General features: G+C 38.2%; 2 protein-coding genes and 1 long non-coding RNA gene across 3 annotated transcripts in view; all 3 read right to left on the reverse strand.

Annotated features, from left to right (window-relative positions):
* Positions 1 to 379: 379 nt before the first annotated feature.
* LOC124256084 (superoxide dismutase [Cu-Zn]-like) lies at positions 380 to 7,330 on the reverse strand. Its single transcript, XM_046690016.1, has 5 exons — positions 7,149 to 7,330; positions 2,998 to 3,077; positions 2,090 to 2,274; positions 1,656 to 1,770; positions 380 to 943 (listed from the first exon to the last, which is right to left on the reverse strand). The coding sequence occupies exons 1-5, from the start codon at positions 7,273 to 7,275 to the stop codon at positions 833 to 835; spliced, it is 618 nt and encodes a 205-aa protein (XP_046545972.1). The 5' UTR covers positions 7,276 to 7,330; the 3' UTR covers positions 380 to 832.
* A 2,266-nt stretch (positions 7,331 to 9,596) lies between these two features.
* LOC124256074 (1-phosphatidylinositol 4,5-bisphosphate phosphodiesterase gamma-1-like) overlaps positions 9,597 to 27,807 on the reverse strand; it is a 64,289-nt gene continuing 46,078 nt past the window's right edge. Inside the window, exons 26-34 of the mRNA XM_046690004.1 lie at positions 26,114 to 26,210; positions 25,459 to 25,549; positions 22,831 to 23,001; positions 22,585 to 22,597; positions 18,996 to 19,107; positions 18,285 to 18,446; positions 17,330 to 17,418; positions 16,107 to 16,252; positions 9,597 to 13,184 (exon numbers count right to left, since the gene is read on the reverse strand). Coding sequence (XP_046545960.1) covers positions 13,145 to 13,184; positions 16,107 to 16,252; positions 17,330 to 17,418; positions 18,285 to 18,446; positions 18,996 to 19,107; positions 22,585 to 22,597; positions 22,831 to 23,001; positions 25,459 to 25,549; positions 26,114 to 26,210 — 921 coding nt within the window. The 3' untranslated portion in view covers positions 9,597 to 13,144. The remainder of the gene's footprint in view (positions 13,185 to 16,106; positions 16,253 to 17,329; positions 17,419 to 18,284; positions 18,447 to 18,995; positions 19,108 to 22,584; positions 22,598 to 22,830; positions 23,002 to 25,458; positions 25,550 to 26,113; positions 26,211 to 27,807) is intronic.
* LOC124256071 lies at positions 13,194 to 13,918 on the reverse strand. Its single transcript, XR_006892820.1, has 3 exons — positions 13,906 to 13,918; positions 13,354 to 13,859; positions 13,194 to 13,298 (listed from the first exon to the last, which is right to left on the reverse strand). It is a non-coding gene; the product is annotated as an uncharacterized LOC124256071 (long non-coding RNA).

The following is a 27,807-nucleotide window of genomic DNA, read 5'->3' on the forward strand; positions in this document are numbered from 1 at the left end:
TCCCAGTCTGCGGCATAATAAAGATCATTCCCCTCCCCTCAACTGATTTACCCAACTAAACCAAAAATATGACTGTTTAACAATTTCATGCAAGCTTTAACATTTAGACTGGCAAAATCTTCATGTACAAGACTGTATGACACGATAGATGACTTCAAAGTTTCCATTGTGTCAAAAAGCACTGTAGGACTCTTGCTTGTAAATATTTGATCAGGTTTACAATATGAAACATCTTAATAAATCCCGTTGTCAAAACAACCCTATCTTGTAGACACGTAAAGGCTATTATGCAATCGGTGACCATGATTGTCCGATGTTTTTTTCAATCATATGTTCCCTTGTTCTTACCTATCGTGAACCATATAGATAATGATACAAATATGATATATCATTTTATTGACATACAGATTTGTTTTATATACATATTAAGCTGTTATATTATACTGTACATACAGACTAAGGTAAGTGTCCCGTGATATTGTTTTGCTCTGATCAATGCAACAGTATAGACGCAACTGGTGATACATCTGTGACGTCATGGTTCATTTTAACCACCCGGGACCACTGCATATGGAAGTGATTATGTTGAGTATGTAGAGGAAAAACAACCTTCATATTATTTGTTCAAAAGTGGGACTGAGAGAAAGAATTATATGAAAAACATAATGCATACGTATAGTGTAAAACGACTACGAGATATCTTTATGGTGCTATCTTCAACCATTCAGATAGCACCATGTATATATTGTTCCGGTACAGTGTTGGTATTCAGTATTCAAGAGATATCGACAGTTTATTCGGAATACACCAGTTATTGGTTGTCTGCGGCACTTCATTTTACTCCACGCCCAATGACACAGCAGGCCACTCTGGATCCAGCATTTCCGTTTTCTTTGCTGGAAGGGTCCCCACCTCTACCGAGGTCATCAGTTCCTGCGTGAACCTGTCACAAAAAGAAAACCGAGTTAATAAGTGTCTTTGTGAATCTTACACTAAGAATGCCTGCTTGGCAACTGTCATTCCTTCCTGGGAGATAACACCTTCTCCACTTTCAAGGAAGCCGGGAATTGCAATGACCCTACTGATAAGCACCTCTCATAATTTTTCTCATAAATACAAATTAACATTTAACCACTGTCAAGAAAATTGTATTTTTTCAGTCTCTGAAAAGGCCAAGTTTTCCATCTTTCCATAACAATCTGTACATTTGTGGGATTGACCACCGTGATTGCAATGCAGGTGAGAACACATTATCAGTATTCCCAAATATCAAACCTGAAATGAACTGCACTCAGCAGCTTAGCACTTAAAAAGTAATCTGCTTTTCAGGTTAAGATCACACCGATGGTTGTCCTGTAATGATTTGATTAAAATATAACCTCATTGACAATGGTGGTGGTGGTGGTGGTAGTTCCTTTTGTCAAAGAGTCGCCCTTACAGAAGCATTTCCTTTTCCCGAGTTCATTTTGTCATGTTCATTCCAGTACACGTACATATTACTATATTATTACCATCTGTTGATGACGTTCTGGGGAAAATTTATGAAGAACGTCCGAATGTTTTCTCTCCATGGTTTCTTTTCAGGTGTTGTTTAATTTGATAGCAATAGTTTAATAGTAAGGAAGGAAGTGCAAGGAATGGACAGTTATGCTCACCACTATTGCTCTGCCAATTATGGAGTACCGGCCAAAAATGGTCGCCATCCAGTCACGACGGAACTGATTTACTTGACCAGCTTGAACAGGCATGTTCCCGAAGTCACCCACGTGTCTATAACAAATCATTAGAGTTGACAATCAGCCATGTGGTTGTAATAATTACAGTTTGGACATGAACGTAATGTCCGATCCTTCACTTGAGCATATCACAGAGCAGCATACCAATATACATTGATCTTACCGTTTAAGTTTTTTCGCTGTTTATCCTAAATCTGAGACAAAATGACGGCGTTCCATACATAACCGAATCAGAACCATTTAGCAGAGGTGTGGTAGGGTTCATGGCCATCAACTCATCTTGCCAACCGTTAACCGAGACCTTCAATAACCCAAATGCATGATAAAAATATAAGTGAAGCTTGGGATCAAACCTTTTCTCATCAGAGGGAGCTCCGTGAGTCATGTTGAAGGGATTGTAATGACCTCCCGTACTTGTGCATCCGTCAGAGAGGTCACCGTATTGATGAACATGGAAGCCATGATCCTTCACGGGGTCAGAGCGTGGGAAACCCTTTAGAGTGACCCTGATCAACAGGTCACCATAGTAACCGCAGTACTGTAACATGAAAGAACACCTTATATGACACTAAAGCATTATCAGTATAAAAACAACATTTTCATAGTCAGAAAAATCACTGTTGAATTATCATGGTCTAAGATATTCACTAAAAAAACGAGACTTCTGAACGGGATTATATTAAACAAGATGCCATTTTGATACGTCAAATTTGGAAAGTTTCTCCACATGTGTATCATAAAGCTGTGCAACTGTTTGAGTAGGGTCAAGATGACTGTTACAATGATCAAACAACTTTTGAGCAAGCCAAATATTTGTAAAATATTATTTCCTTTTACACTATTCATCATTTTGTGTATGTATATGCACACGCGCTTTGAAATTAAATTATGTCAGACCATTGGTATTTTCATTTTCATTTTATTTCTGGTCACGTATGTGGTCAATAAAGCCATGTCGACTAAGCATTCGGGATTCGTTAGTATGTAAGTGGACTGGTTATTTGTGCTCCAAACTCACACAAGATCAGATTGTATGTTTGAAATAATTTTGAAAGCCATCAAAACACACCGTCATGACACAGTGTGAAGAGATACAGATCTTCATATCTCTTAATGAAGCACTTCATCTTTCAAAAAACTAATTGATGCCATCAGCATGCCACATTACATATGTACATTTACTTCATGCACAGATTGAAAACTTCCCTTGAATAATTAGCACTAACCGTTTTACATTTACAGTTTTACAAGTGATGCTTACGTCAGTTTGAGAGAAGTCTACTGTGCCAGTAACCTTGTAAGGAGCTGTTGGGTCTGGCTGAACAACACAGGTGGCATATTCTGGAAACGGAACAGAAAAGCGCTGTGGCGAGTTACGTAACCTTGACTAAGCCAGTCTTATAAAATGCATGCCTTTTCTATGTAAATATATGCAAATCATTTCATCACGTAACAAACATATCTACTGTGGATGCATGACTCCTAATTTATAATACCAATATGTTTAGGAATCACAATTAATCAGTGGTCATTGTACCAGGTGGTTCCGAACAAGTGTTCCCTCGGTGGCAACAAACACACGCAAGGGCAAATCAATTGCACAGTCATGTACATATATAAGATATGCGTATTTATGCACGGCATGTGACATGATATATTAACATAAATTCTGAATTTTGAGGCTGACCGGATTTCCGGTGATTTGTTTGGTTTACTTGACAATCAGTTCTCAACAATGGCCCGTTCATTTCTCAACAATCTTCAGGAAGTGACGTTTACAAAGTATACACTCCACCTTTGACGTTTACACTACTTTTCATAAGAAATTCCCGAGACTGTTTCAAGGCGCCCCGTCGATAAACAGCTGAGTTAGAAAACTCGCCCAAATTGCAGGCCCAACAAGTGGGATAATGACAAAATGAATTTTCAGCATCTGTAGTTTCACATTCATCATCACAATTAATCCGATAACAGGCATGTGCCTGTTGAGCGGTCCTTTCTCTGAACCGAACTTTATTCACACCCAGGCCGCTATCCGCGGTATTAGGGGTACAACATTAACATAATGTACATATTAATATACAGGCATACATCAACAACTTCACCGAGCCGTGAGAACGTATATCAGAGTACAATATTCAATTGTGAAACATACTGTTTGTGTTAGATAGCAGCATAATGTTTTTACACATTTTGAATAATTATATAACTAATCCTAGTTTTCGTTTGTTAAAAAGTAAATTCTTTTTAAAGAAGTTTGGTCTAGTGAAAAATTATTGATGAAATTGCAGTTTTCTCTCATTTTCCATAAGTGGACAGATACGATGTAAGTACATGTATTAATGAAATTCATCACTTCAATCAGTTGATTTACGAAGTGGGATTTTTGTTTAGTTACTGGTACTATTCCTCCTGCAAGTTTCAATAGGCACATTATGATTGGTTGTTCCAATGGGTGGTCTCGCAGTTTACAGTTTGAATATTGTTCACACACAGGTATTCATGCGCAAAGTGTCTCATTACTTTATATAACGCTAAAGAATCAAACAATACCCCTAACATATGTTGGCTTAAAGTAATTTATGATTGTAAGTCTTTAAAAAATAACTTTCGATAAATAATGAGTTATGTATTTGTACATTCAATTGGAACTACTTTGGTTTACGTAAGTGTGACGATTATAACCGCTGTTGGGTCACTGCATTCCAATGTAACCGGTGAGGCAAATCGTCTAAAATGTGCGTTGCAGTCAAACTGGCACCCCCTTAAACTTCAAAATACGAATTATATAAGAAATAAATGTCACATTGTGTTGAATTACTGGAGTATGTCGCAAGCCCTGGCGTTTGCACGACCTTAACTTGCATGGCTTAAAGCGTTCATACTCCAGTAAGCGTGAAATTTACACGTGAAATTAATTTCTTGAATATTGTCTATTTACAAGGTTTAAAATGGATGTCATGAAATGAAAAGGGCTTTATCACTTAATATTATACAGGTGTATGTTTATGTGGCTTTGTCCAAGTATATGAATGCTTACCTATATAATGATGATTGTAGTAAATCTGTTCATACATATATATGTGAAAAATGAAACATACAATTTTATGGATAACAACTTCTTGTTTAGTGCACAGAACGACGTTTCAATATAGATTCTTACATCGTTATCAAGCTAAAAGTAAGAATCTACATCGATACGTCGCTCTTTGCAATAAACAAGAAGTTGTCATCCATAAAGTTCTAGAATTCTCAACAACTTCTAGAATGCCGATCAAACAATCATATAAGTGTGTTTGTCTTAATACTGATTTTCCATGCATGGATGTGAGTTCATGTAGGTATGTGTGAGTTTATGTAAGAATATGCGTGTAGATACGTGTTCATTTAAATGTTAATGTGAGCATTGCATACTCGCGTTTATGTACACAGTTCTTATGAACATTAACTATACTCATGCCAATAATGGTTGTCACCCCCTCCTCTCCCCAACCCCACACACACCTCACACCCCTACCCCACACCCCCTCTCCAATTAAAAATATTGAAGGGGGTGACAACCATTATTGACATGAGTATATAAGGACACGGGCATCTTTAGGTATCCGTATACAATGAACGACGTGTAGCTGACATAGGATATAGTGTATGGGCAGCATTAACATTTACATCTCTATTGGAAATAAAAAGAGTTGACCAAATATACATTGTATATCCAACAACACATCGTATTCGTCATTACATACGGAATATGTATAAAATCTTTGAACGACATTTAGAAGTGATGCACATTAATTTTTGGATTTCAACATCTTTCTTTTGGAAGTTCCCCGACCGCGTCATAAAAGACGTTAAAATATGGTACTTGTTGGTCCCTGCCTGGCGCTCGGCATTAATACAACAAGGACTGGTCGGCTCGGAGTCAGTATTGTGTCATTATTCATGCTTCACTGCGGCCTGGTATCTCAGTGGGCTGCACTATAAAAATACGTTTGGCTAGTACGACAGCCGCGCAGAACACGCATGCACGTCGTCATAAAGGCGAAATATTCTTTACGACGTTAAACCCAATTTCAACTCACCACCTCACCTTCTTTTGAGAAACACGACGTTCGTATGTTCTTACTCCTTCGTGATAACGATTACACGACGTTTGGGAGAATATTCTTCCGTTGAAATGATAAGGAGTAAGAATATACTCAGACACGTCGTGTTTACGTGGTGTCCTCCCATAAGAACTACAGCTTAAAACCACTCATGTTATGGTCCAGTGCACAGACTAACTACATGCTGTCACCTGCGTCTGCTTTATGGATTTGCCCAAAACAAAACAAATAAAACATATATAACATTTTTTGCTGCGGCAGTTCATGTTGGTTCTGATAGTAAATAGTTTGGCTTCTCAAAATGTAAATTTGCAGTCTTCAGTTATGATTGAACAAGTTTCGTATCGAGGTGTTTGACATTTTGTAACACTGACTGATAAACCTTTTTACATAGTATCACTTTTATACAAAATTGGAAGATTTGCTTTTATAATGGGCATAACTGTACAGTTATTAGGATTGTAGATACAAACAAATGGAAGAATGTCCATCTCTGTATTTGTTTCAACATTTTCAACTACCTAAGAAGATATGTCTTATATATCTATTACATATTACTTATTGTCACTAACTGTAACCTTATACGGATGAAGACGACATAGCTACTACCGTTATGCGTTGCCTGTGACGACATTTACTTTTGTACATATGAAGAAGCATTGACCGGCGAAAGATCTTATGCAGATACAGTCTGGAGGTTTACACATAAGTAGAAATATTGTTGACATTGTTATGGCCGGTCAGTCGCTTAGTCTATCTGCTACACACTAGCTATGAATAAACCTGCTTCGACATATTTTTGCAATGAAACATTTTCCTCGCGTTTAAAATGTCCATGTTAAAATATGTTCTCTCTTCTAATTAAGGGTGACTATTGTAAACATGAAACATTCATTAACTACAACATACCCGTCTCTCTTGTAGTTTACTTTCTGGTTATTAGATTACCTTTACAACAACATAATTACTGGTCAATAGGAGTTTAAACATGTAGTTCTTCTGGGAGAGCTGATGGGCTGTGCTCATTACATGCCATGGGGGTGCCTCTACTCAGATAATTAATCCCTAATTAATCCCTGTAGTTAATTTGGGATGTAGTTCAAATGGGATGTAGTTCATGGGAGTAAACCGTTTACGTCCATAAAATGCTTGTCTTCACTAGTATGGGAGTATATTAGGGGAGTCTGTCTTTAACTGATAGGTTCTTGTCCATGTTTGGTTGACTCCGTTACTACCTCGCTAATATTGTGTGAACAGTTTGACTGCGGCGTTAACCAACACCCGCTCAGATCGTGTATTTTCTTACCTTCGCGAGGAACACAGATGGAGAACTTCCTAATCCAAGGGTTCGTGTTTAAAAGTGCCACGTGGGCATACAGCAACCCACTCTGAGAGACAACCATCATCAATGCCAGGAGGAACGTCGGCGACATCTTGACTGATGGATGGAGATCTGAGCGGAGAGTTTATATAAGCAGTGTCACTATATAGGACATTCACATACTGTTTTCTTTATGTTACAGCCAGAAGGGCTTTATACATCAAGAAATCATGAAGTGTTAAGAGCTAATGTACATATGTTGTCTTGTGATGTACTGAGAAAAAACGCATAGCCGTCGTATTAGGTAAGATGTATCGCTATTGCAGTTGCTGTCGTATTTCCACAAATCTAACAAAGATAAACTGGTCTATTTTATAACATATATATTTGGGATTAAACTTACTTAGAAAAGTAATAATAATAATAAATGCATATTTATAATGCGCCCCTTCCACACCCTAAGGCATGCTCAAAGCGCTGCAGAATATTTACACTGGAGTATTTACAGATGAAGTTATACATAACATACTGAGAAAAGGTGGGTTTTAAGTCTGGACTTAAAAATGTCAATTGTGGCAGAGCTTTTAAGGGCACATGGGAGAGAGTTCCAAAGCACAGGCGCGGAGTAAGAGAATGATCGGTGTCCGAAGGATTTCAGTTTGTAGGATGGGATGACCAGTCGGTTTTGTGTGTTTGAGCGCAAGTTGCGTGCGGGGACATACGGATGTAGGAGTTCAGACAAGTAGGAGGGAGCCAAACCATGGAGGCACTTGTATGTCAGACAGAGGATTCTAGTACTGTTGTTGGGATGTGTCCCATCCTGGATTCGAACCCACACCCTCAGAGTCAGGCACCTAATCGCCAGCACACAAATCAGATGCCTAACCCGCTCAGCCACCGCGGCTCAACCCAACAAGAGGACGAGAATCTGTACTTTACTAGGGAGGTGTAATCCCCAAAATAACATATGTTACATTTGACCACTTTCTAAATGGCATTGTGTGTTCATGGACTAAGTTTCTCGTTGACTTATTTGTATATTTTTTCCCCTTTACATTTTTGTAAATTTCAAGTAACTTCTCAGTTGCAGTGTTTCCACCGAAGGTTCAGTCTAATTAAAATATGTTGTCCAAACGTTGAAGTGTGTTTGTTGACGTCCATCAGCTAATAAAGACTGTTCCTCGAGTGAACAATATACACGAATTTGGTCACGTGAGACAATGGTATAAGATATCAACGTCAGTCCTTGTCAGGCACATTAATCCTGAAAGAGCAATCCATTTAAACACCAAGCTTCAATCATTCATAGCGAACTATATTAAGGCCGAGAATTGCATTTCGTCCCGAAAGAGTTACTTCACAAAGTTTTAAACTGATAGCTGTAGCGATACTCTTCACTTAAAATGGAAGCTGGAGCGTAATGGATGGACCTGGATATTCATCCAGCCAGAGATGCTGCTGATGGAATTAAATGAACGTGTTGTGTATATTTTTGGTGTGTGTTTGAGTCATGCTAAGGCTGCTGGTGACACAGATTACCGTTTGAGGCAGAGCACACGAAAATACGAAACTTAGTGATTTCCTTTGGTAAGTGGAGCATTTGAATTCGTGTTTGGAAATAGAGAAATAGTAATATAACGAAACTGTCTCTATTTGACGGTACTTGTGGACATTGAAGCTTCTTACCTCTGAGAGAAAACGTAATCAAGCGACAAACTTAACCTCATCCTGAAATGGTATTCATGTAGGCGATGCCATCTGTTTCTGTTGACGTATTTGAATGAACAAGACGTCCATGGACATGTTATGCTAAACGTGTGTAGGAATCCATGTTAGAAACTGCTATATTATTCTGTGTGACGTATATCACGTGACGACCGCTAATGGATCGGTGGATCTGTAGCTGGAGGTCATCTCATCAAGACGGAGAGAATCGTATATCATACTGATGACAGGATTGTCTTGCCCTGACTTAATCATTTACGTATTATTGATATATAGGTAGAAGATGAGTGAGTGCGCCACGCCACGCCACGCCACGCCACGCCACGCCACGCCACGCCACGCCACGCGCTACGCCACGCCACGCCACACCCACTACCACTGGAACCCGGATCACTCAAACTGGGAACATAGTGACGCCGCGCTACGCCACGCCGCTCCACGCCACGCCACGCCACGCCACGCCACGCCCACTGGAAACTGGATCAGGCAAACTGGGAACATAGTGACGTCACGTCACGCCACGTCACTCCCACTACCACTGGAAACCGGATTAGGCAAACTGGGAACATAGTGACGTCACGTCACCCACGTCACTCCCACTACCACTGGAAACCGGATTAGGCAAACTGGAAACATAGTGACGACACACAACTGAGAAATGTCACGCACTCTCATTCCACAGTCATAAAAAATAACACAACGATTTTGCAAATTCATAATCAGTTATTTACTAAGCTGAACAATTCAAAGTTTAGCAAATCGGACATATGGAATGTTTTAACAGAAGCCCAATACAAGATACCTTTCAAGGATTCACAAGGAGAGTCTAAGGGCGTAAACAGTACTTACATACACTTTGAGTCTACAGAATTTGAGCTGTGTGTACATAGGTTTTGCGCATACATTTGAGTAGGAAAAACGTGTTTAAGGATATTTATACAGCGAAGAGCTGTTTCGAACTGTTAAAATATATGAAATGAAGAAAATTAAAATAAGAATGTGAAAATATATTTTGCAACGGTTCTGGAGAAAGAGTTGACCTTTCTTTGCTTCAATGGTTTCTGTGTATTATCACTCAGTACATGCGATCGGGTAGAGGTATTCCACAACATGTAGCAGTATGGGGTTCTTGAGAGGCATATAGATGTTGGTATTCAAGTATATGACAAACTATTATGGACGTCAACTTCAATTTGTATTGTAGTATGGGGTTCTTGAGAGGCATATAGATGTTGGTATTCAAGAATATGACAAACTATTATGGACGTCCACTTCAATTTGTATTGTAGTATGGGGTTCTTGAGAGGCATATAGAAGTGGGTATTCAAGTATATGACAAACTATTATGGATGTCAACTTCAATTTTTATTGTAGTATGGGGTTCTTGAGAGGCATGTAGAAGTTGGTATTCATGTATATGACAAACTATTATGGACGTCAACTTCAATTGTTATTGTATTCACGTTTCTGGGCTTTTCCTTGCCCTTCGTCGGGTCATTCGCCTGACGAAGGGTCAAGGAAAAGCCCAGATACACTGTGTATACAATAAAGAAGAGGTTGACATCCATAATATTGTTTGTAATAGTTGTAGCAGTATCATGGGATGTATATGCAGATATATGCGTCCTGCATCAAGTTCCGCACGGCCAACCTAACGAAATACGCATAAAATCACATATGCCTCGTGTGAAACTGCTTCGGTGAATATATCTCACTGACATATTTCAGATGAACAAAAGGAATAAAGCAATTGAAACTTGTAAATAGTCAATATGACCCTCCGTGGCTCGTAAGAAAGGTATTGTTGATTTGAAACAGCTTATAAGGGATATATTCCCAGTCTTAGAACTACACATGCAGATATTTTCTTCCTAATGGAGAATAAGGAATTTCTTCCTCTCAGAAAATATATTTCCCTCCAAAGAGGGATAAATTGTTTTATTTCAAGATCATTAAGATGAAACAATAAGATGTCAAAATGCTTATGTATCGGTAGTTTCTACCCAAGATGAAACCAAATTGTACTTCGAAGGGCAATATGAAAAAAGAACAATCACAGAAAGTGTCTCAAAATGATCTTAAGAAAACAGTTGAGAACAAAAAGAATGAAATTATGATGTAATATCAATTTGTAACATGCACAACGTAGATGCTATTAAGAAAACAATCAGATCAATTGGTTAGCGGTACATAATTATGCTTGGTTCTGTACATAGAGGGTATCACATACAACCGCTGCAATGACAAAGTCGCCACTGGGGGCAAATGAATATTGATGTATACATATTTTCTTTTGAAACTTTAATTCCATTTCATTACAATTATTGTATTTTTATGAAAAAACAAAACCACTATAAACGTGACTGTCAAAATTCACAAAACGTAAAATACGTTAAAACCGTGACGCAGGAACAACGTGAAACATATATATAACAATACTTATGTTCATATCGCTGACGCTGACGAGAAGAAGCATAACATACAACAAGCATACCTCTTTTATGGACATTTTACTTCATGGCATTTTCAGCATCTATACATGATATAATCTGATCTGTGTTTCCATTTCATTTCAACTGTAATTTTTATCAAAAGAAGAACAAATCCGCTATTGATGTGATTGTCACAATTCATGTGATAAATGGCAGGCGTTACATCAGTGCGATGATTAAACACCATAGCTCGTTATTAATAAGTATGTTTTCTTTCAAACTATCCGGATAAATATAAACCCATCCTATATATATCATTTAGTTGATTTGAAGAAGTACTGAATCTGCTGTACACAGTGCATCGTGGATGTTCTTGAATGTTCTAAGCAATCACTTTCCCTATTATAACAGATTGTCACCAGGCAACTAATTGTAAACTATTTGTGAAATGATGTACAAATGTCGCTTCGACACGGAAGAATCTCCACGATTGTAAAGCCCATTTCTGGTGCAATATTACTGGAATATTGCTGAAAATGGCGTACAGCCGTACTCACTCACAAGACCAGAAAATATAACACCATCATGTGCAGCGAGCGGCGGTGGACTTTGCACCGCATAAAGGTACGGTGACGATAACCACACATGTAGAAATGGTACATTGCTTGCTACAATCAGCAAGTTAACTAAGTTTATGGTGCAATTCTACACATGTTCACACATATACATATTATGCATTACGTATCACAGTTAGTGCGAAATAGATGCATGCTATAAATAATAAGATACTTAAGAGACTGAGGTTTTAAAGTAACAAATGTATATTTTCCTGGGTTTCAATATTCATTCCTTTGGAGTATGTTTGAATTAAAAACAGGTAATAAGCACCAGGAATAATTAAAAATAAAGACATACGTGAGTGAAAAAGTAACAAATATATATGTTGTATCTTGATGGTAGGTCCAAATGACGGACAAGCTAAGCAAACATATCTAAGTTGTATGTACAAGAACTGATGTCCACCTGAATTGAATACTGGCGTGAAAAATATTATTAATGATATAGTACAAAAATGGATAGTACAAATATTCACAGATACAAATAAAACCTAGGCAATATGATTTGGACTGTAATATTTACATAACGCGTGTCTAAGATCCGTAAAGAAGCATTCATATAAGCCTTAAATGTACATTCAACAGGTAGTGTCAGTCAAAAACACTTCAAAACAAGACAATAAACAACAAACAATGCAACCAATCAAACCTTCTATCTAAAAACATCGCACTCATCCTTGTAGGAAGATTGAACATAGGACCATACCTTTTGTCCTCAAGGAGAGTCTGTCAAGCATTAAGTATGTAACCACGTGGGTCCATGGATGAAGTTCAAACACACACGATTGCTGGACACCCACACTGAACCATTTGAAGGTATCTAACTTTCATGCTTGTTTAATTGGATATAATGCTACAGTACCTTTATCGACGGACACACACCATCACAAATCTGTTTTAATCTGTTCCACGATCTTAAATGAACTAGTAAGCAACTATAAATAATTTATAGCTAAATCTCCACAGCAAATCGTGTATCGTCAGGTACAGATACGTTCCTCTTGATTTTCCTGCTCCTGCTCGTTCTGATTATATGACATGACGCCATTCTTGGCATCACTCATTTGACTTCCTGTACAACAAGCTGTCGACCTCTTTGTTCTGTATAAACACTACCCGTGTAATGAGACCGGACCTTTTCCTTGTGCAGTTCTTCTATCAGCTTTCTGAAGTCAGTGCAGAATACTCCAGATCCTTTTGTCGAAGTCTATTTGTACCTGCCGATGGGAAGCTCTCCATAGACGTTACTGTGAAGAGAATATAATGCAAGTGATCAGATACTTTTATTGTATGCTTTTATAAAAGTAAAATCTGTACACCAAATAAGTGAATAAGTGAGTTTGATCTCACGCTGCTTTGTGCTTTTTTAAAATTTACACTAAGGTGTGTCAGCAGAACGTGTCTTGAAAGTCTGACGTTTTAGAAATTGTTGTTTACCCCTTTCCGGAAAGCTACGACACAAAACAACGAAACTCCATGCGAATCTTAGAATTCATCCTACGAAACATAGGTTTCAGACACGCTTTGTGGAGCCAATTTGTATCTAGTTTATTCATAGATCCCGTTATACCATTTGTTATAGCCGTCAATGTAACAGAAAACGGGTCAATATATTTGAATGAAAAATTGATGAAACATATTATTGCAACCGTCACCTGAAAATGTCTCCAACACCCAAGAGACTGCACCAACTAAAGTCTATAACAAGTCACTACCATGTCTACTTTGTATTTCATGGATAAATGTGTATATAAATTAAACATTGATATTTTGAGATTAAATGTCAGTCTACCCCTGAAGATGTCGCTTGTGCGATTACACCGCACATCATCCAGTACACCAGTACCTTGATGAAACCCTGTACATCAACTATATATAAGCATAATTACACCAGACACCTGGGTGCTGTTGTACAAAACAACCTAAGACTGCCTTAAGTCTATGTTAAGGTATGGGAGTTACGGTAACCTTAGCGCTAAGATCGCTTTGTACAACGTAGTGGTGGTCCGATTAATTGAAATAATCGAAGATTGGTCGCAGTGACCAAACAACCAAGCAATCGATCACATTTTCTCATAATCGAACACAAACGATTTTGGAACCGCTGTAATAGAGTTTGAAATACTTGATGATGGAACATATCTAGGACGTTGTCAGGGCCGGAAAACGTGTTTATTTCTAAGAAAACTCACATCACTTTCTGAAAAGTCATGACTGAATATTTCTTGAAGAATCTGGGAAGTTAATGTTACACTGGAACTGAATCATTTTACACTGGATGTGAAATCTGCAAATGTAATTTGTGCAGTTTCTAAAAAAAAACAGAGAACCAAATGTTTTTTTCTTTATACTCATCTGCAGCTACAACCTGAATAGGAAAATCTAAAAAATGACGCTAACCAATTTTTTTTCGATGATTGGTCGTTAGTATTGAACCAATCATCAATTGTGAGATTTCAACCAATTCCCAACACTAGTACAACGGCACCTAGCTGCCACTGCCACCGTTGTACATGTAACCACACCTGTCATCTTTGATCACATCTAACTACAGCCATTGCCCGAATATGTCATTTGCCAATGTTCTCTAACATTAAATAACATAGGCTATAAGTTATATATGAGAATATAGCACTGAATCCAGTATATCATATCAACTTAAGGACATGGCAGTAACATTTCCGGGTGACACGTATTGATCACCTTCAGGACAATCAGAGGTCATTCAATCCGTTCCCAACCTGCTTAATTTTGAACGAAAGCCCAAAGTGTCACACGTGCACATGCAAGTGTTGCAATGCGATTTGGGATGCAATTTGGGATACGAACCTTCAGTAAGCGGATTCTGATAGCGCACACACTATAGCACAGGGACAATGGGACACCCAACAATTTGATGATAACATTAATCTGTCGAATGTCTCATGATGTAATTTATTGATACATATTTCTTGTTGAATATGGTTTCATATAAGCAGGTTTGATGACATACAAACCTTCACTGAATTGAGCCATGCATTCCAATGACAAAAATGATACCATTCAGGTTTGCAAATGCAGCATGCTTCAAAACTATAAAGTAATACTGCCTTTTCCTGTTATATTCTGCATTTCCAAAAGTACACCCTAGATTGTCCTAATTACAGTGCTTTTGTAATAAATACCATAGACCTATTCATTACCAAAGGTTTGCCTTGTACCAGAAATGACGTCATCATTTCCCTTTCTAACGATGTGTGCAGACACCTGAGAGTCATTTTATTCTTTTGCTAGCTTTCTAATTTCAGCTTTGAATAATTCAGATCATACTCGCAGGAAAACTCTGGCAATACTTTGGTCCATTGTACTTATCATATATGAATTGAGAACAAATACACATATGAAGTAATTAATAGCAAATAGTAAAACATATCGTTTTTCAAAACATGTGTGATAATGCCGTGCCTCGTGGTTTCATTCAGCATCACTGGCAATTGCAGGAATTGTCTACATACAGTTAACATGCTAATTAAGCGCATATCAGTTCAAACCCGATATCGTTTGAGTCTGTGTGGATGCATGTATTCTACTTTGCGAGAAGATGTATTTACTTGTAGCCATTTTAAACGACTCGGAAATACATTTCGCATGCCGTTAAATGGAACCAATAAAGTAATTACAACTAAAAATCAATAGAATGGCATTATTTCACTTAATCCTCAGACAGATACATGCGTCTGTAAAAATGACTTTCTAGCGACCTAGTAATAAGGCGGTAAAAGTCCTAAAATGTGGTAAAATGTTATTTTTTGTAATACCGTTTTCAATTGTAATAAATCCGTATTTTTTAACAACTGAACCATGGTAAGTTGTAATGTACGCGCATTATTACAATTTAAGTCGTAACAAGCTGCATTAACCGTATGCATACATTGGAATTATTCAAGAAATATATTATTTGGGGAAGGCAACTTCTAAAGTATATATGAATGAAGCGTAGTGGTAAAATTGGATATGCCGGAAGCTGGACCACATACGCATCTTCAGTATGGAGTATACTGTTCCGCTGAAAGCTGTGAACTAATGGTTAAAGTCACACAGGAATATGAGTGGTATTTGAAAGCTGGTGTAACATGAAGCACATGCTGGGTGGCTGGAGTGTCCAGGCAAGATCCTTCATCCCTGTATACCTATTCTTCCTCCTTCCCCCCAGAGTCTCAAGAATCTTCTTCTCCGTGTCCATCAGTTTCTGCACGCGGTCTGGTTCACGGTTCAAGCTGGCCAGAGACTGGTACATATTCCTCACTTCTTCAGCAATGCGTGACAGGTTTTCGTTCTTGTAACATTGCAGAGAATTAACGGTTTTCTGGACATGCGACAATTTGCTGAGATACTACCATGGGGACTTACCAATTCCATAATTCATCATACCTCAAAATGCAAACCACTGATAATATTCATTCCATTCAGGATTACACGTTAGAACTGGAGACTAGTTTCACTAGTTCATGTGACATCACAAGTAGCATACTTCAATATACAGATAACATTGATACCATGTATGTATTCTACTCTACCCAAAACAACATAAAATAAAACAAATATAAAACTCTAATTAATAATAGTATCACATCTTCGGTGGAAAAAGAAATAAAGTATGCAATTGCTTTGATACCACCCTGATGACCACCCGTCATAATACTTCTTGTAAACACTGCGTTCATTCATTACTTTGTATTTTTCTAATGTTGGGATCGCTATCATGTCTTAATTACTGCCATGGTACCGTCAATGATTTCAATCGAAGATTGGTTTCAACGGTATCAAAATTAAACCAAGAGTCCGCTTCGTCTGGTAGGAGTGTCCAAGGAGATCACAACCTTGGTGATAGCCAGGAACACGAGTATGGTGTTGACAAACTAGTGACACATTATCGGGACAAAACGGGATTCGAAAATCAAAGATCAATAGTGTGACAAAACAGATTCGAAAACCCAGTACTTCATGGCGTGCGAATGCAATTATACAACTGAGCCACTCGTGGCCCTAGTCACGGTAGAAAAGAATATTACAGAGCCCGTCATGAAGTCATAAGCTTACACATATACACGTATATTTATACATGTATACATTCATGTATAAAAATAAATATATAATGTATGTGAGTATATATGCATGTGTGCGTGTGTATTCTCTCTCTCTCTCTCTCTCTCTCTCTCTCTCTCTCTCTCTCTCTCTCTCTCTCTCTCTCTCTCTCTCTCTCTCTCTCTCTCTCTCTCTCTCTCTCTCTCTCTCTCTCTCTCTCTCTCTCTCTGTCTCTCTCTCTCTCTGTGTGTGTTTGAGTGTAAATACATAAGGGGAACGACAGGCACACACATTTGTAACACCAATTAATAGTGACACTTAGCCTTACCTCCTTATCGTTGATGGCGAGTTGTATGAGCAGTGCAGATAACGGTAGATTCTCACTGTAGACGTTCTGTAAAGGCACACAGCGGAAACCTGAAGATAATCAGTGAGTGTTAGTTTGCTTTCGTTTCTATGTATTTGTCTGTTTCACTTGTTCAACGCTGTAATTTTCAATAACCACTTCTGAGAGCCGGTTCACTGCGCGTAGTGTCACACCACTACGCAAGGGTAATGAGTGCATATTTAAAACGCGTTTTATTCATGGTGCATACGTCATGGTAGAATGGAGATAATCCTATTGTGTTTGCATTGTGGAAGTTTCATTTAGCAGCGTTCAACCAACTATAATCACTTCCAAAATATAAACATAATAGGATTATCTCCTAATTATTCGCCATACAAACCAATGTTTGATTTTCTGGTAAACGGCGCAGTGTGACACTCAGTCAACCACGTTATCCACTTTATGGTGCATAAATATACTCGAATGACACAACATAGCGAATTGCAATGCAAGGGCGATAACTGCGTCTACTATTTGTAGTTTTTGTATCCTTGAAACTAATTTTGGAAAAGCTGACGGCTATCTGTAACTATCCAACCTGCAGAATCTAATTATTATCAGGAGCGTCTATCTAAGCGTGTGTGAGTGAGTTTAGTTTTACGCCGCACTGAGCAATATTCCAGCTATATTGCGACGGTCTGTAAATAATCATGTCTGGACCAAACAATCTAGTGATCAGAAACAGCGAGCCTGGCCATCCGATCCCGTTAGTCGTCTCTTAACCAAGCATGAGTTACTGAAGACCAATTCCAACCCGGATCTTCACGGGTCGTCGATCCAGTTGGGATACGTTGCAAGTGAGCTGGCCTGACCACCCTTGTTTGTCGCGTTTAAGGACCAGCATGGTTGTTGAAGACCAAATCGAATCCGGATCTTTTCTGGAACTGTTTCTTACCTTCCCTGAGAGCTAGCACTGGAATCGTAGCTTGTGCAAGAACCTTCTGGTCAATCAGCTCATTGTCGGAACACAGTTCGAACCTCAGCAACGCCAATGGCGGACATACGATGTCGAGGTCATGTTTTTCATCCTCCCATACCGGCATGAGACCGTTGTTTTCTTAGATGAAATAAATAACCAGAAATTATTAAAAAAAACAAAACTGATAAAAATAACCAACAAAATTTGTATGATATATCTGTAATAAATAAATAATGATGAAAGAATAATGTTCGAACAGGTGGCGTCGTATCCATCGATGTAAAATACTTATTTGTCACGCGTCATAACTTAGCGGAGTTATGTCCCTTTGTCATGCGAGGAATCGTAATTTTTAAAGCGTCACCAACGAACAATATGCCAAGTGCACAAGTATGATAAACAGACTAATTAACTTGTTTATATATCTGATTTGAAGTTTCAAAATGGGCAAAGATGGTATAATTCCACTGTTCCAATGTATCCTTTGGTCAATGGATCTTAACTGATAATTGTGCCCCTTTGATAAACGAAAACGTGTGTCTCTTACTCGTTATATACTCCACATACAACGAACTAGAATCCTAGGCGTGCCCTGATTATATTCATAGTTCATCGACAAAACATTCATTATCGTGGATTTCCCTCATATGCATTCTGACTATGAAACCCTATCACTCGAGTGCCTACCTTCCCGTAAGCTGGTTCGGATTCTCTTGTTGTCTATAGGAATTCCGAGCACCTCCATCACAATGAACGGTTTTAGGCAAGCTCCGACGGTTAACAGTCTACCGCAGAGTATCTGGAATACATTAAGTAAGTGAGTGAGTGAGTCACATCGGCAATATTCCAGCCATATCGTGACGAGAACAATTAATTATCACATTAAAGACCAATACAATTAGAAATTAAAAACCTATTGACGATGAACAGTAAAACTACTAAGTTAGAAATTAAACGTTGTTGTTTTACGCCTCGGGTCCTGCTTTATTGACGACCATGAACTGTATGAGTTAAAAGTTAAAAGTTTAATTAAAAGTTCTCAAAGTATAATCATATTGGTAGATCCTACCTACTGTGATGGTCAGGCTGAGTAACAATCATTCATTTAGTCTCAAGGTTTAATTATATTGGTAGATCCTACCTACTGCAATGGTCAGGCTGAGTAACAATCATTCATTTAGTCTCAAGGTTTAATTATATTGGTAGATCCTACCTACTGCAATGGTCAGGCTGAGTAACAATCATTCATTTAGTCTCAAGGTTTAATTATATTGGTAGATCCTACCTACTGCAATGGTCAGGCTGAGTAACAATCATTCATTGTGTCTCAAGGTTTAATTATATTGGTAGATCCTACCTCACTGCAATGGTCAGGCTGAGTAACAATCATTCATTTTAGTCTCAAGGTTTAATTATATTGGTAGATCCTACCTACTGCAATGGTCAGGCTGAGTAACAATCATTCATTTAGTCTCAAGGTTTAATTATATTGGTAGATCCTACCTACTGCAATGGTCAGGCTGAGTAACAATCATTCATTGTAGTCTCAAGGTTTAATTATATTGGTAGATCCTACCTACTGCAATGGTCAGGCTGAGTAACAATCATTCATTTAGTCTCAAGGTTTAATTATATTGGTAGATCCTACCTACTGCAATGGTCAGGCTGAGTAACAATCATTCATTTAGTCTCAAGGTTTAATTATATTGGTAGATCCTACCTACTGCTGCAGGTGGTCAGGCTGAGTAACAATCATTCATTTAGTCTCAAGGTTTAATTATATTGGTAGATCCTACCTACTGCAATGGTCAGGCTGAGTAACAATCATTCATTTAGTCTCAAGGTTTAATTATATTGGTAGATCCTACCTACTGCAATGGTCAGGCTGAGTAACAATCATTCATTTAGTCTCAAGGTTTAATTATATTGGTAGATCCTACCTACTGCAATGGTCAGGCTGAGTAACAATCATTCATTTGTCTCAAGGTTTAATTATATTGGTAGATCCTACCTACTGCAATGGTCAGGCTGAGTAACAATCATTCATTTAGTCTCAAGGTTTAATTATATTGGTAGATCCTACCTACTGCAATGGTCAGGCTGAGTAACAATCATTCATTTAGTCTCAAGGTTTAATTATATTGGTAGATCCTACCTACTGCAATGGTCAGGCTGAGTAACAATCATTCATTTAGTCTCAAGGTTTAATTATATTGGTAGATCCTACCTACTGCAATGGTCAGGCTGAGTAACAATCATTCATTTAGTCTCAAGGTTTAATTATATTGGTAGATCCTACCTACTGCAATGGTCAGGCTGAGTAACAATCATTCATTTTAGTCTCAAGGTTTAATTATATTGGTAGATCCTACCTACTGCAATGGTCAGGCTGAGTAACAATCATTCATTTTAGTCTCAAGGTTTAATTATATTGGTAGATCCTACCTACTGCAATGGTCAGGCTGAGTAACAATCATTCATTTAGTCTCAAGGTTTAATTATATTGGTAGATCCTACCTACTGCAATGGTCAGGCTGAGTAACAATCATTCATTTAGTCTCAAGGTTTAATTATATTGGTAGATCCTACTACTGCAATGGTCAGGCTGAGTAACAATCATCATTCATTTAGTCTCAAGGTTTAATTATATTGGTAGATCCTACCTACTGCAATGGTCAGGCTGAGTAACAATCATTCATTTTAGTCTCAAGGTTTAATTATATTGGTAGATCCTACCTACTGCAATGGTCAGGCTGAGTAACAATCATTCATTTAGTCTCAAGGTTTAATTATATTGGTAGATCCTACCTACTGCAATGGTCAGGCTGAGTAACAATCATTCATTTAGTCTCAAGGTTTAATTATATTGGTAGATCCTACCTACTGCAATGGTCAGGCTGAGTAACAATCATTCATTGTGTCTCAAGGTTTAATTATATTGGTAGATCCTACCTACTGCAATGGTCAGGCTGAGTAACAATCATTCATTTAGTCTCAAGGTTTAATTATATTGGTAGATCCTACCTACTGCAATGGTCAGGCTGAGTAACAATCATTCATTTAGTCTCAAGGTTTAATTATATTGGTAGATCCTACCTACTGCAATGGTCAGGCTGAGTAACAATCATTCATTTAGTCTCAAGGTTTAATTATATTGGTAGATCCTACCTACTGCAATGGTCAGGCTGAGTAACAATCATTCATTTAGTCTCAAGGTTTAATTATATTGGTAGATCCTACCTACTGCAATGGTCAGGCTGAGTAACAATCATTCATTTAGTCTCAAGGTTTAATTATATTGGTAGATCCTACCTACTGCTACCTACTGTGATGGTCAGGCTGAGTAACAATCATTCATTGTGTCTCAAGGTTTAATTATATTGGTAGATCCTACCTACTGCAATGGTCAGGCTGAGTAACAATCATTCATTTAGTCTCAAGGTTTAATTATATTGGTAGATCCTACCTACTGCAATGGTCAGGCTGAGTAACAATCATTCATTGTGTCTCAAGGTTTAATTATATTGGTAGATCCTACCTACTGCAATGGTCAGGCTGAGTAACAATCATTCATTTAGTCTCAAGGTTTAATTATATTGGTAGATCCTACCTACTGCAATGGTCAGGCTGAGTAACAATCATTCATTTTAGTCTCAAGGTTTAATTATATTGGTAGATCCCTACCTACTGCAATGGTCAGGCTGAGTAACAATCATTCATTTAGTCTCAAGGTTTAATTATATTGGTAGATCCTACCTACTGCAATGGTCAGGCTGAGTAACAATCATTCATTTAGTCTCAAGGTTTAATTATATTGGTAGATCCTACCTACTGCAATGGTCAGGCTGAGTAACAATCATTCATTGTGTCTCAAGGTTTAATTATATTGGTAGATCCTACCTACTGCAATGGTCAGGCTGAGTAACAATCATTCATTTAGTCTCAAGGTTTAATTATATTGGTAGATCCTACCTACTGCAATGGTCAGGCTGAGTAACAATCATTCATTTAGTCTCAAGGTTTAATTATATTGGTAGATCCTACCTACTGCAATGGTCAGGCTGAGTAACAATCATTCATTTAGTCTCAAGGTTTAATTATATTGGTAGATCCTACCTACTGCAATGGTCAGGCTGTAACAATCATTCAGTAACAATCATTCATTTAGTCTCAAGGTTTAATTATATTGGTAGATCCTACCTACTGCAATGGTCAGGCTGAGTAACAATCATTCATTTAGTCTCAAGGTTTAATTATATTGGTAGATCCTACTTACTGTGATGGTCAGGCTGAGTAACAATCATTCATTTAGTCTCAAGGTTTAATTATATTGGTAGATGAGTTCATTTAAAAATCCTGTAATAAAAGGTTTACTATCTTCCTAGTATTTTCTCGAAAACAAATCATTGTTTTCAATAGAAATTAAGGAAGTGTCTGAGAAACTGCTTGATGGTTGTGAATTCACAACGTGTCGTCAAGCATAATTTCTTCAGTTTCGTAACTGAAACTACGATGGTCTTACTTTCCGTTTTGTCGGAACCAGCCCTGGTTGAGCTGCATGGGCTTGTCGGGCGTCTGGTAGTTCAGAGCAACCATCTGGCAACTACCAATCCACATCGGGACAGGGTCATAATTATCAGATCCAATGCGTGTGAACTTCGGGAATATCCTGCTGACCTGGTAGCAGTTGTAGCTTGTACTGTTAAGGGAATATTTAGGAAACAGACTTTGCTAACACCCACAACTGTAAAATAACGTAAGGACTCTAAGGACAGGAGCCAGGAGCTGAAATTGACATATTGGTACCACTCAGAGGTACCAAACGTCTTAGTGGGTTTTTTTGACATTCCTTTATGTCTCCATATATCAAAAATGTATGATGGACATCTCAGTTTGGTAGCTCAGACTCAGAACGAGGCTAAATCCAAGATGGCCGCCCCAAACACAATTTAAAAAAAAAAAAATGTTAATTCCAAGCTTTATTCATGAGTTAAGTTTAGCAAATAGGTTGGAAATTAAAGAAATAGAGATAAAATGGTGCAAACATTATTAAAAAGATTTAATTAATATCAAGTTGTGTTATTTGATACCTTTAAATCATATTTTTCCTGATTTTGTAAGAGTCAAAATTGTAAGTTCAAAGAACTTTTTCGAAAACTCATTTCATTTATTCTGAAGACAGCTGTTTCATTCAAAGAGTGAGAGCACCTTCAAGTTTCTTAATTTGTGTAGTGATAGTCACTGTTCCGCATCATAAACATCAGCTTTATTATCATGCTTCGGCATTACGTGACGCACCGAGTCGTTATTTAAAGGTCACATGCAACGTAAAACACAACTTTGCAGATTCTGATACCTTTCGGTATGGACTTACCGAAACAAATCGTCAAAAATGCAAATTCAACTTATAAAGTTGAAAAATAACGCGATGAAAAACAACGCGCGAAATCGGAGTTCAAACGTTTCACTAATTTTCCCCAGACTTTTCTGGGGAATACGGGTTTCAACAGCTGGCTGCGCTCATAGCACGTGCGCAGTGAAATAGGTTCGCGCAACTTGGAAGTGGGCTGTCTGGTGAATACTCGGTGAAGGCTTTGGTGTGAGCTAGTTTCATAATGTTTTGTTGATATCTCACAGGCGCGAGTTTTTTGTATGTTATGACAGTAAATAAACTTTTTATATAGTTTCATTTGTCTATTTCACCACACGTTCTTCTTACCGAGACACTTTCTCAGTTCGATACTTAAAAGCAATGTCATTATTTAGAGTTGACACGATTTCTAACTGTGATATAGATATGTCGCAGTCACAGACAAAACTCAAAGTCTTGTTTTATTGACACCAGTGTGTCTGCCTGCCTGTCTGCTAATGACAATATTCAATACACAACTGCGATCACTGACCACATGCAATTTGAACTTAACACCAATCAGGCTATACACCATAAACAAAACGCATTGATTTATGGCCCGAGTTCGGTCTCTGTCACATTATGTAATTACACAGACAGGCAGGTGTGATACTTGAACACATGACATGTTATGATGTCTGTTGATTTCAAAATGTTATACACAAAAAATGAGCATGTATTTACAAAACCCAACTTTCTATATATACACACACAATGACCCGTGAAGGCGGCATCTGCTAATGAACCAGACGTTACACTTGAGTGCACACCCACCCGCTCTGACTGGGTTCGGTATCCCGGCTGCTTCGTTTCGAGGGAGGTAAACCCAAGTACAAAATATTGCACTTTTGATTTGCGATTATACGCTTATAATTTTGTTTATTTGTTTTTTCATAATCAGCAATGTATATTATATGTCATGAAGAAGTGATAATTGTGTTTTAATTATGTTTGATTTTTTGGTTGCATGTGACCTTTAACTGTAAACGAACAAGAACATGTATATTTTGTAATTCCATCATGAAAACTGTACAATCTTCCACGTAAACCATCCCGCCATCCTGTGTACACTTACTTTAACATAGACTTACGACTGTCGTAGCGCTACGATCGCTTTGAGGAACGGGGCCCTGTTCTGTCTAAGCAATATGTTGCCGTCAGTTACCCCCCAGGGTGTTTCCTCATTTACTCTCTCGAAGTATCAATGATTAATATTCTACTCACACTTTGCTAAGGATAACAAAAATTCACATCTTTACTTAAACGTAGATTCATAATTTGAAATTGTATCCATTTAAAACTGGATAAATAATAAAATGGTAAGCCCTCTTTAGGCAAACAGTCACTTTAATCTAACCTTGTCCACGTGATTCATGAGTAACCATATAAATTGTTTTCATGGCACCAATCCACCATTTGGCAAATCATGGAACGAGTCACTGACAAATACACAACACCTGTCAATCGAAGGTATGGGATCCACAAGATGAAATGACACACTGAAACCTAAGATCCATGCTTACAATAAGCTTAGATATTTAAATCCAATTTGACCCCACATCATAGTTTTCTGTTGAATCCATGATTTGATCCTTAGCAAAGTGTGAATAGTATATATAAAATACCCTATCCGTATCATCTGTTCCCCGTGAATTAACACAAGTTTATTTGCGGAGGACAGAAACCCATAATTCCCGTAGCGAGTCCGTATTGTCTCTAAGGGGCTTCGCAAAAGGATACTTTGTAATCGTTGTTATTCTTTCAGCGGCGAGAAAAGCTGCAACCTTCACTTCGGACAGAGACGACATTTCCGAATGTCTGCCAGGAATATCTACAAAAACACAATGAACTTTTTAATCTAAATCTATATTGTGTTTAACAATCGGAATATACTTTTCAACGTCACACTCCAGCGTCAACGTTCAACGTCGTCCAGCTAATAACGGCGGTACCGTTAAATTTGAGTCTGGGACGGATAATCTAGAGGTTGACATTATGAGCATCGAAAGGGGTTGCGCTCAGTCAGCGAGCCTGACCAGCCGACCAAACACAGGCTGCCGGACATACAGACGTACCCAGAATCCCCGCGTACCGGAAATGAAGTCGGGTCTAAGGAAAGCCTGATTAAGGGAATATTCCATGAGTAATTCCCGTTCTTAAATACATTCTTGCTTTTTACAAGTGAATCATCATAAGTTGTTGGAAAGCAATCATAAAGTATTCCAAACGGTACGTACAAAGGCTAAAACAAAGTAATTTTAAAGCATATTAAGAAAACCCAAATAGTTATGAATAATGTTTCTTTAAATCGACATTTTCACTGTATTCCACCGTGAAGTAGCATAAGACTGCATAATAATGATAAATGAAATAAATATAATAACAGAAAACCTACTCTTTGTGTCGAAAGGTACGGCTTGACAGTAGACGACAAGGTCCGACAACTCTGCAGCTCTATTGTCTCTACCTTCCTGTGCAGATATCTTCCGATCCTGACGAAAAATGATGCATGGTAACAGAGTGAGTGAATTATACTTTACGCCACTATTTCAATGTTCCAGCATTGAAATGGTGGCCTTAACGTAACCGGACCAGACAAAACAGTGAGTGAGTGATTGAGTAGGTTTTACGCGTTTTTAGCAATATACCAGCTTCAGACCTTGTACCCATGTGGGGCATCGAACCTGGGTCTTCAGCGTGACGAGCGACGTTTTAACCATTAGGCTACCCCACCGCCCCAGACAAAACAGTGGTTGAAAGCAGTAGCAATGATTTCATACCATCCGATCCTATGTTCGTCCTGCGTTAACCATAGCGACGGAACCGGAAATGAGGTGTATGTGATGACCGCACACGCCGGCGCAGTAATGACTTTGTATAAAATCACTGCTGCAGGCTAATTTGCATATCACGTGACCGGACAAAGAAGACGCCTGTCTTATGCAAGCTTTTTGTGCGCTCTTCATATTGTTTTACATTGTTATATCAATATTCTTCTACAACTGCGAGATTCAAAATACATATTATATAGTATGACCAGAAATTATTGAGAATTTGAGGAATATGTTTAATTGGATTTCTAGTATAAACAACCTTGACCAGCTATCAAGTGCTTGGTTTCATTCAAAAGACACAACTCCGTTAATCCTTTTTCATTAGTTTGTGAAGAGTTATCCCCCTTTGTTTACTTGCTAGCAGACGACATTTTCAGTGATTCTCAGTATGGATGATTTAGAGAAGCGGAAGTTGATTTTAGAGTATTACAACAAGGACATCAGATCAGCTAAAGTGATTTCAAGTAGAACAGGCATCTTTTTTGTCCACTGTTTATCGTGTTTTGAAAAATATTGCAAATGGATATGGCATTGAGCACCAGGGAGGCGCAGGTAGGCCCAAAAAATTGACTGTCGGTGACAGGAGGCGGCTTGGTATTCTTGTTTCTAAAAACAGGAGTTTAGAAAACTTAAGGCTGGATATAATTGATAGAGGAAGTGTGGCTGTCTGTAAGGAGACAATTAGAACTGAGCTGCATGCATGAAAAGTCGAGGAATTCCATCATCGATCATGAAACCTGAACAAAAGGAGTGAAGGTTCAACTGGTGCGTACAGCATAGAAATTTTAACAGGGACAATGTGATTTTCTCAGATGTAAGTTCTGTGTGGCTATTTCCTAATACACTGAAATTCTGGACCAAACAAACTGAAAAACCTTTGTATCAGCGCCCAAAGTACAGTCCAAAATTTAACGTGTGGGGTGGCATATCTGTGTTAGGGGCAACGCCCCTCTGTGTATTTGAAGGGAATATGAACAGTGAGCGGTACACAGATATTCTCGAGGGACATTTACTTCCATCTGCTCACGTGTTCTATGGAAATGTTTGGATTTTCCAGCAGGACAACGACCCAAAACATCGTTCAAAGCATTCACAGGCCCGGTTTCGGACCCAAAATATGACATTATTAGATTGGCCAAGCTATAGCCCTGACCTAAATCCAATAGAAAATGTTTGGGGACTTATGAAGGAAAGTGTCAATAAGAAAAATCTGACAAATATTGCTGAAAGAAGAGGTGGTCCGATATTGGGACAG

The sequence above is a fragment of the Haliotis rubra genome, unplaced genomic scaffold, assembly GCF_003918875.1.
Source record: "Haliotis rubra isolate DU_JTF1 unplaced genomic scaffold, ASM391887v1 Scf617, whole genome shotgun sequence".
In the NCBI taxonomy this organism is placed as follows: domain Eukaryota; kingdom Metazoa; phylum Mollusca; class Gastropoda; order Lepetellida; family Haliotidae; genus Haliotis; species Haliotis rubra.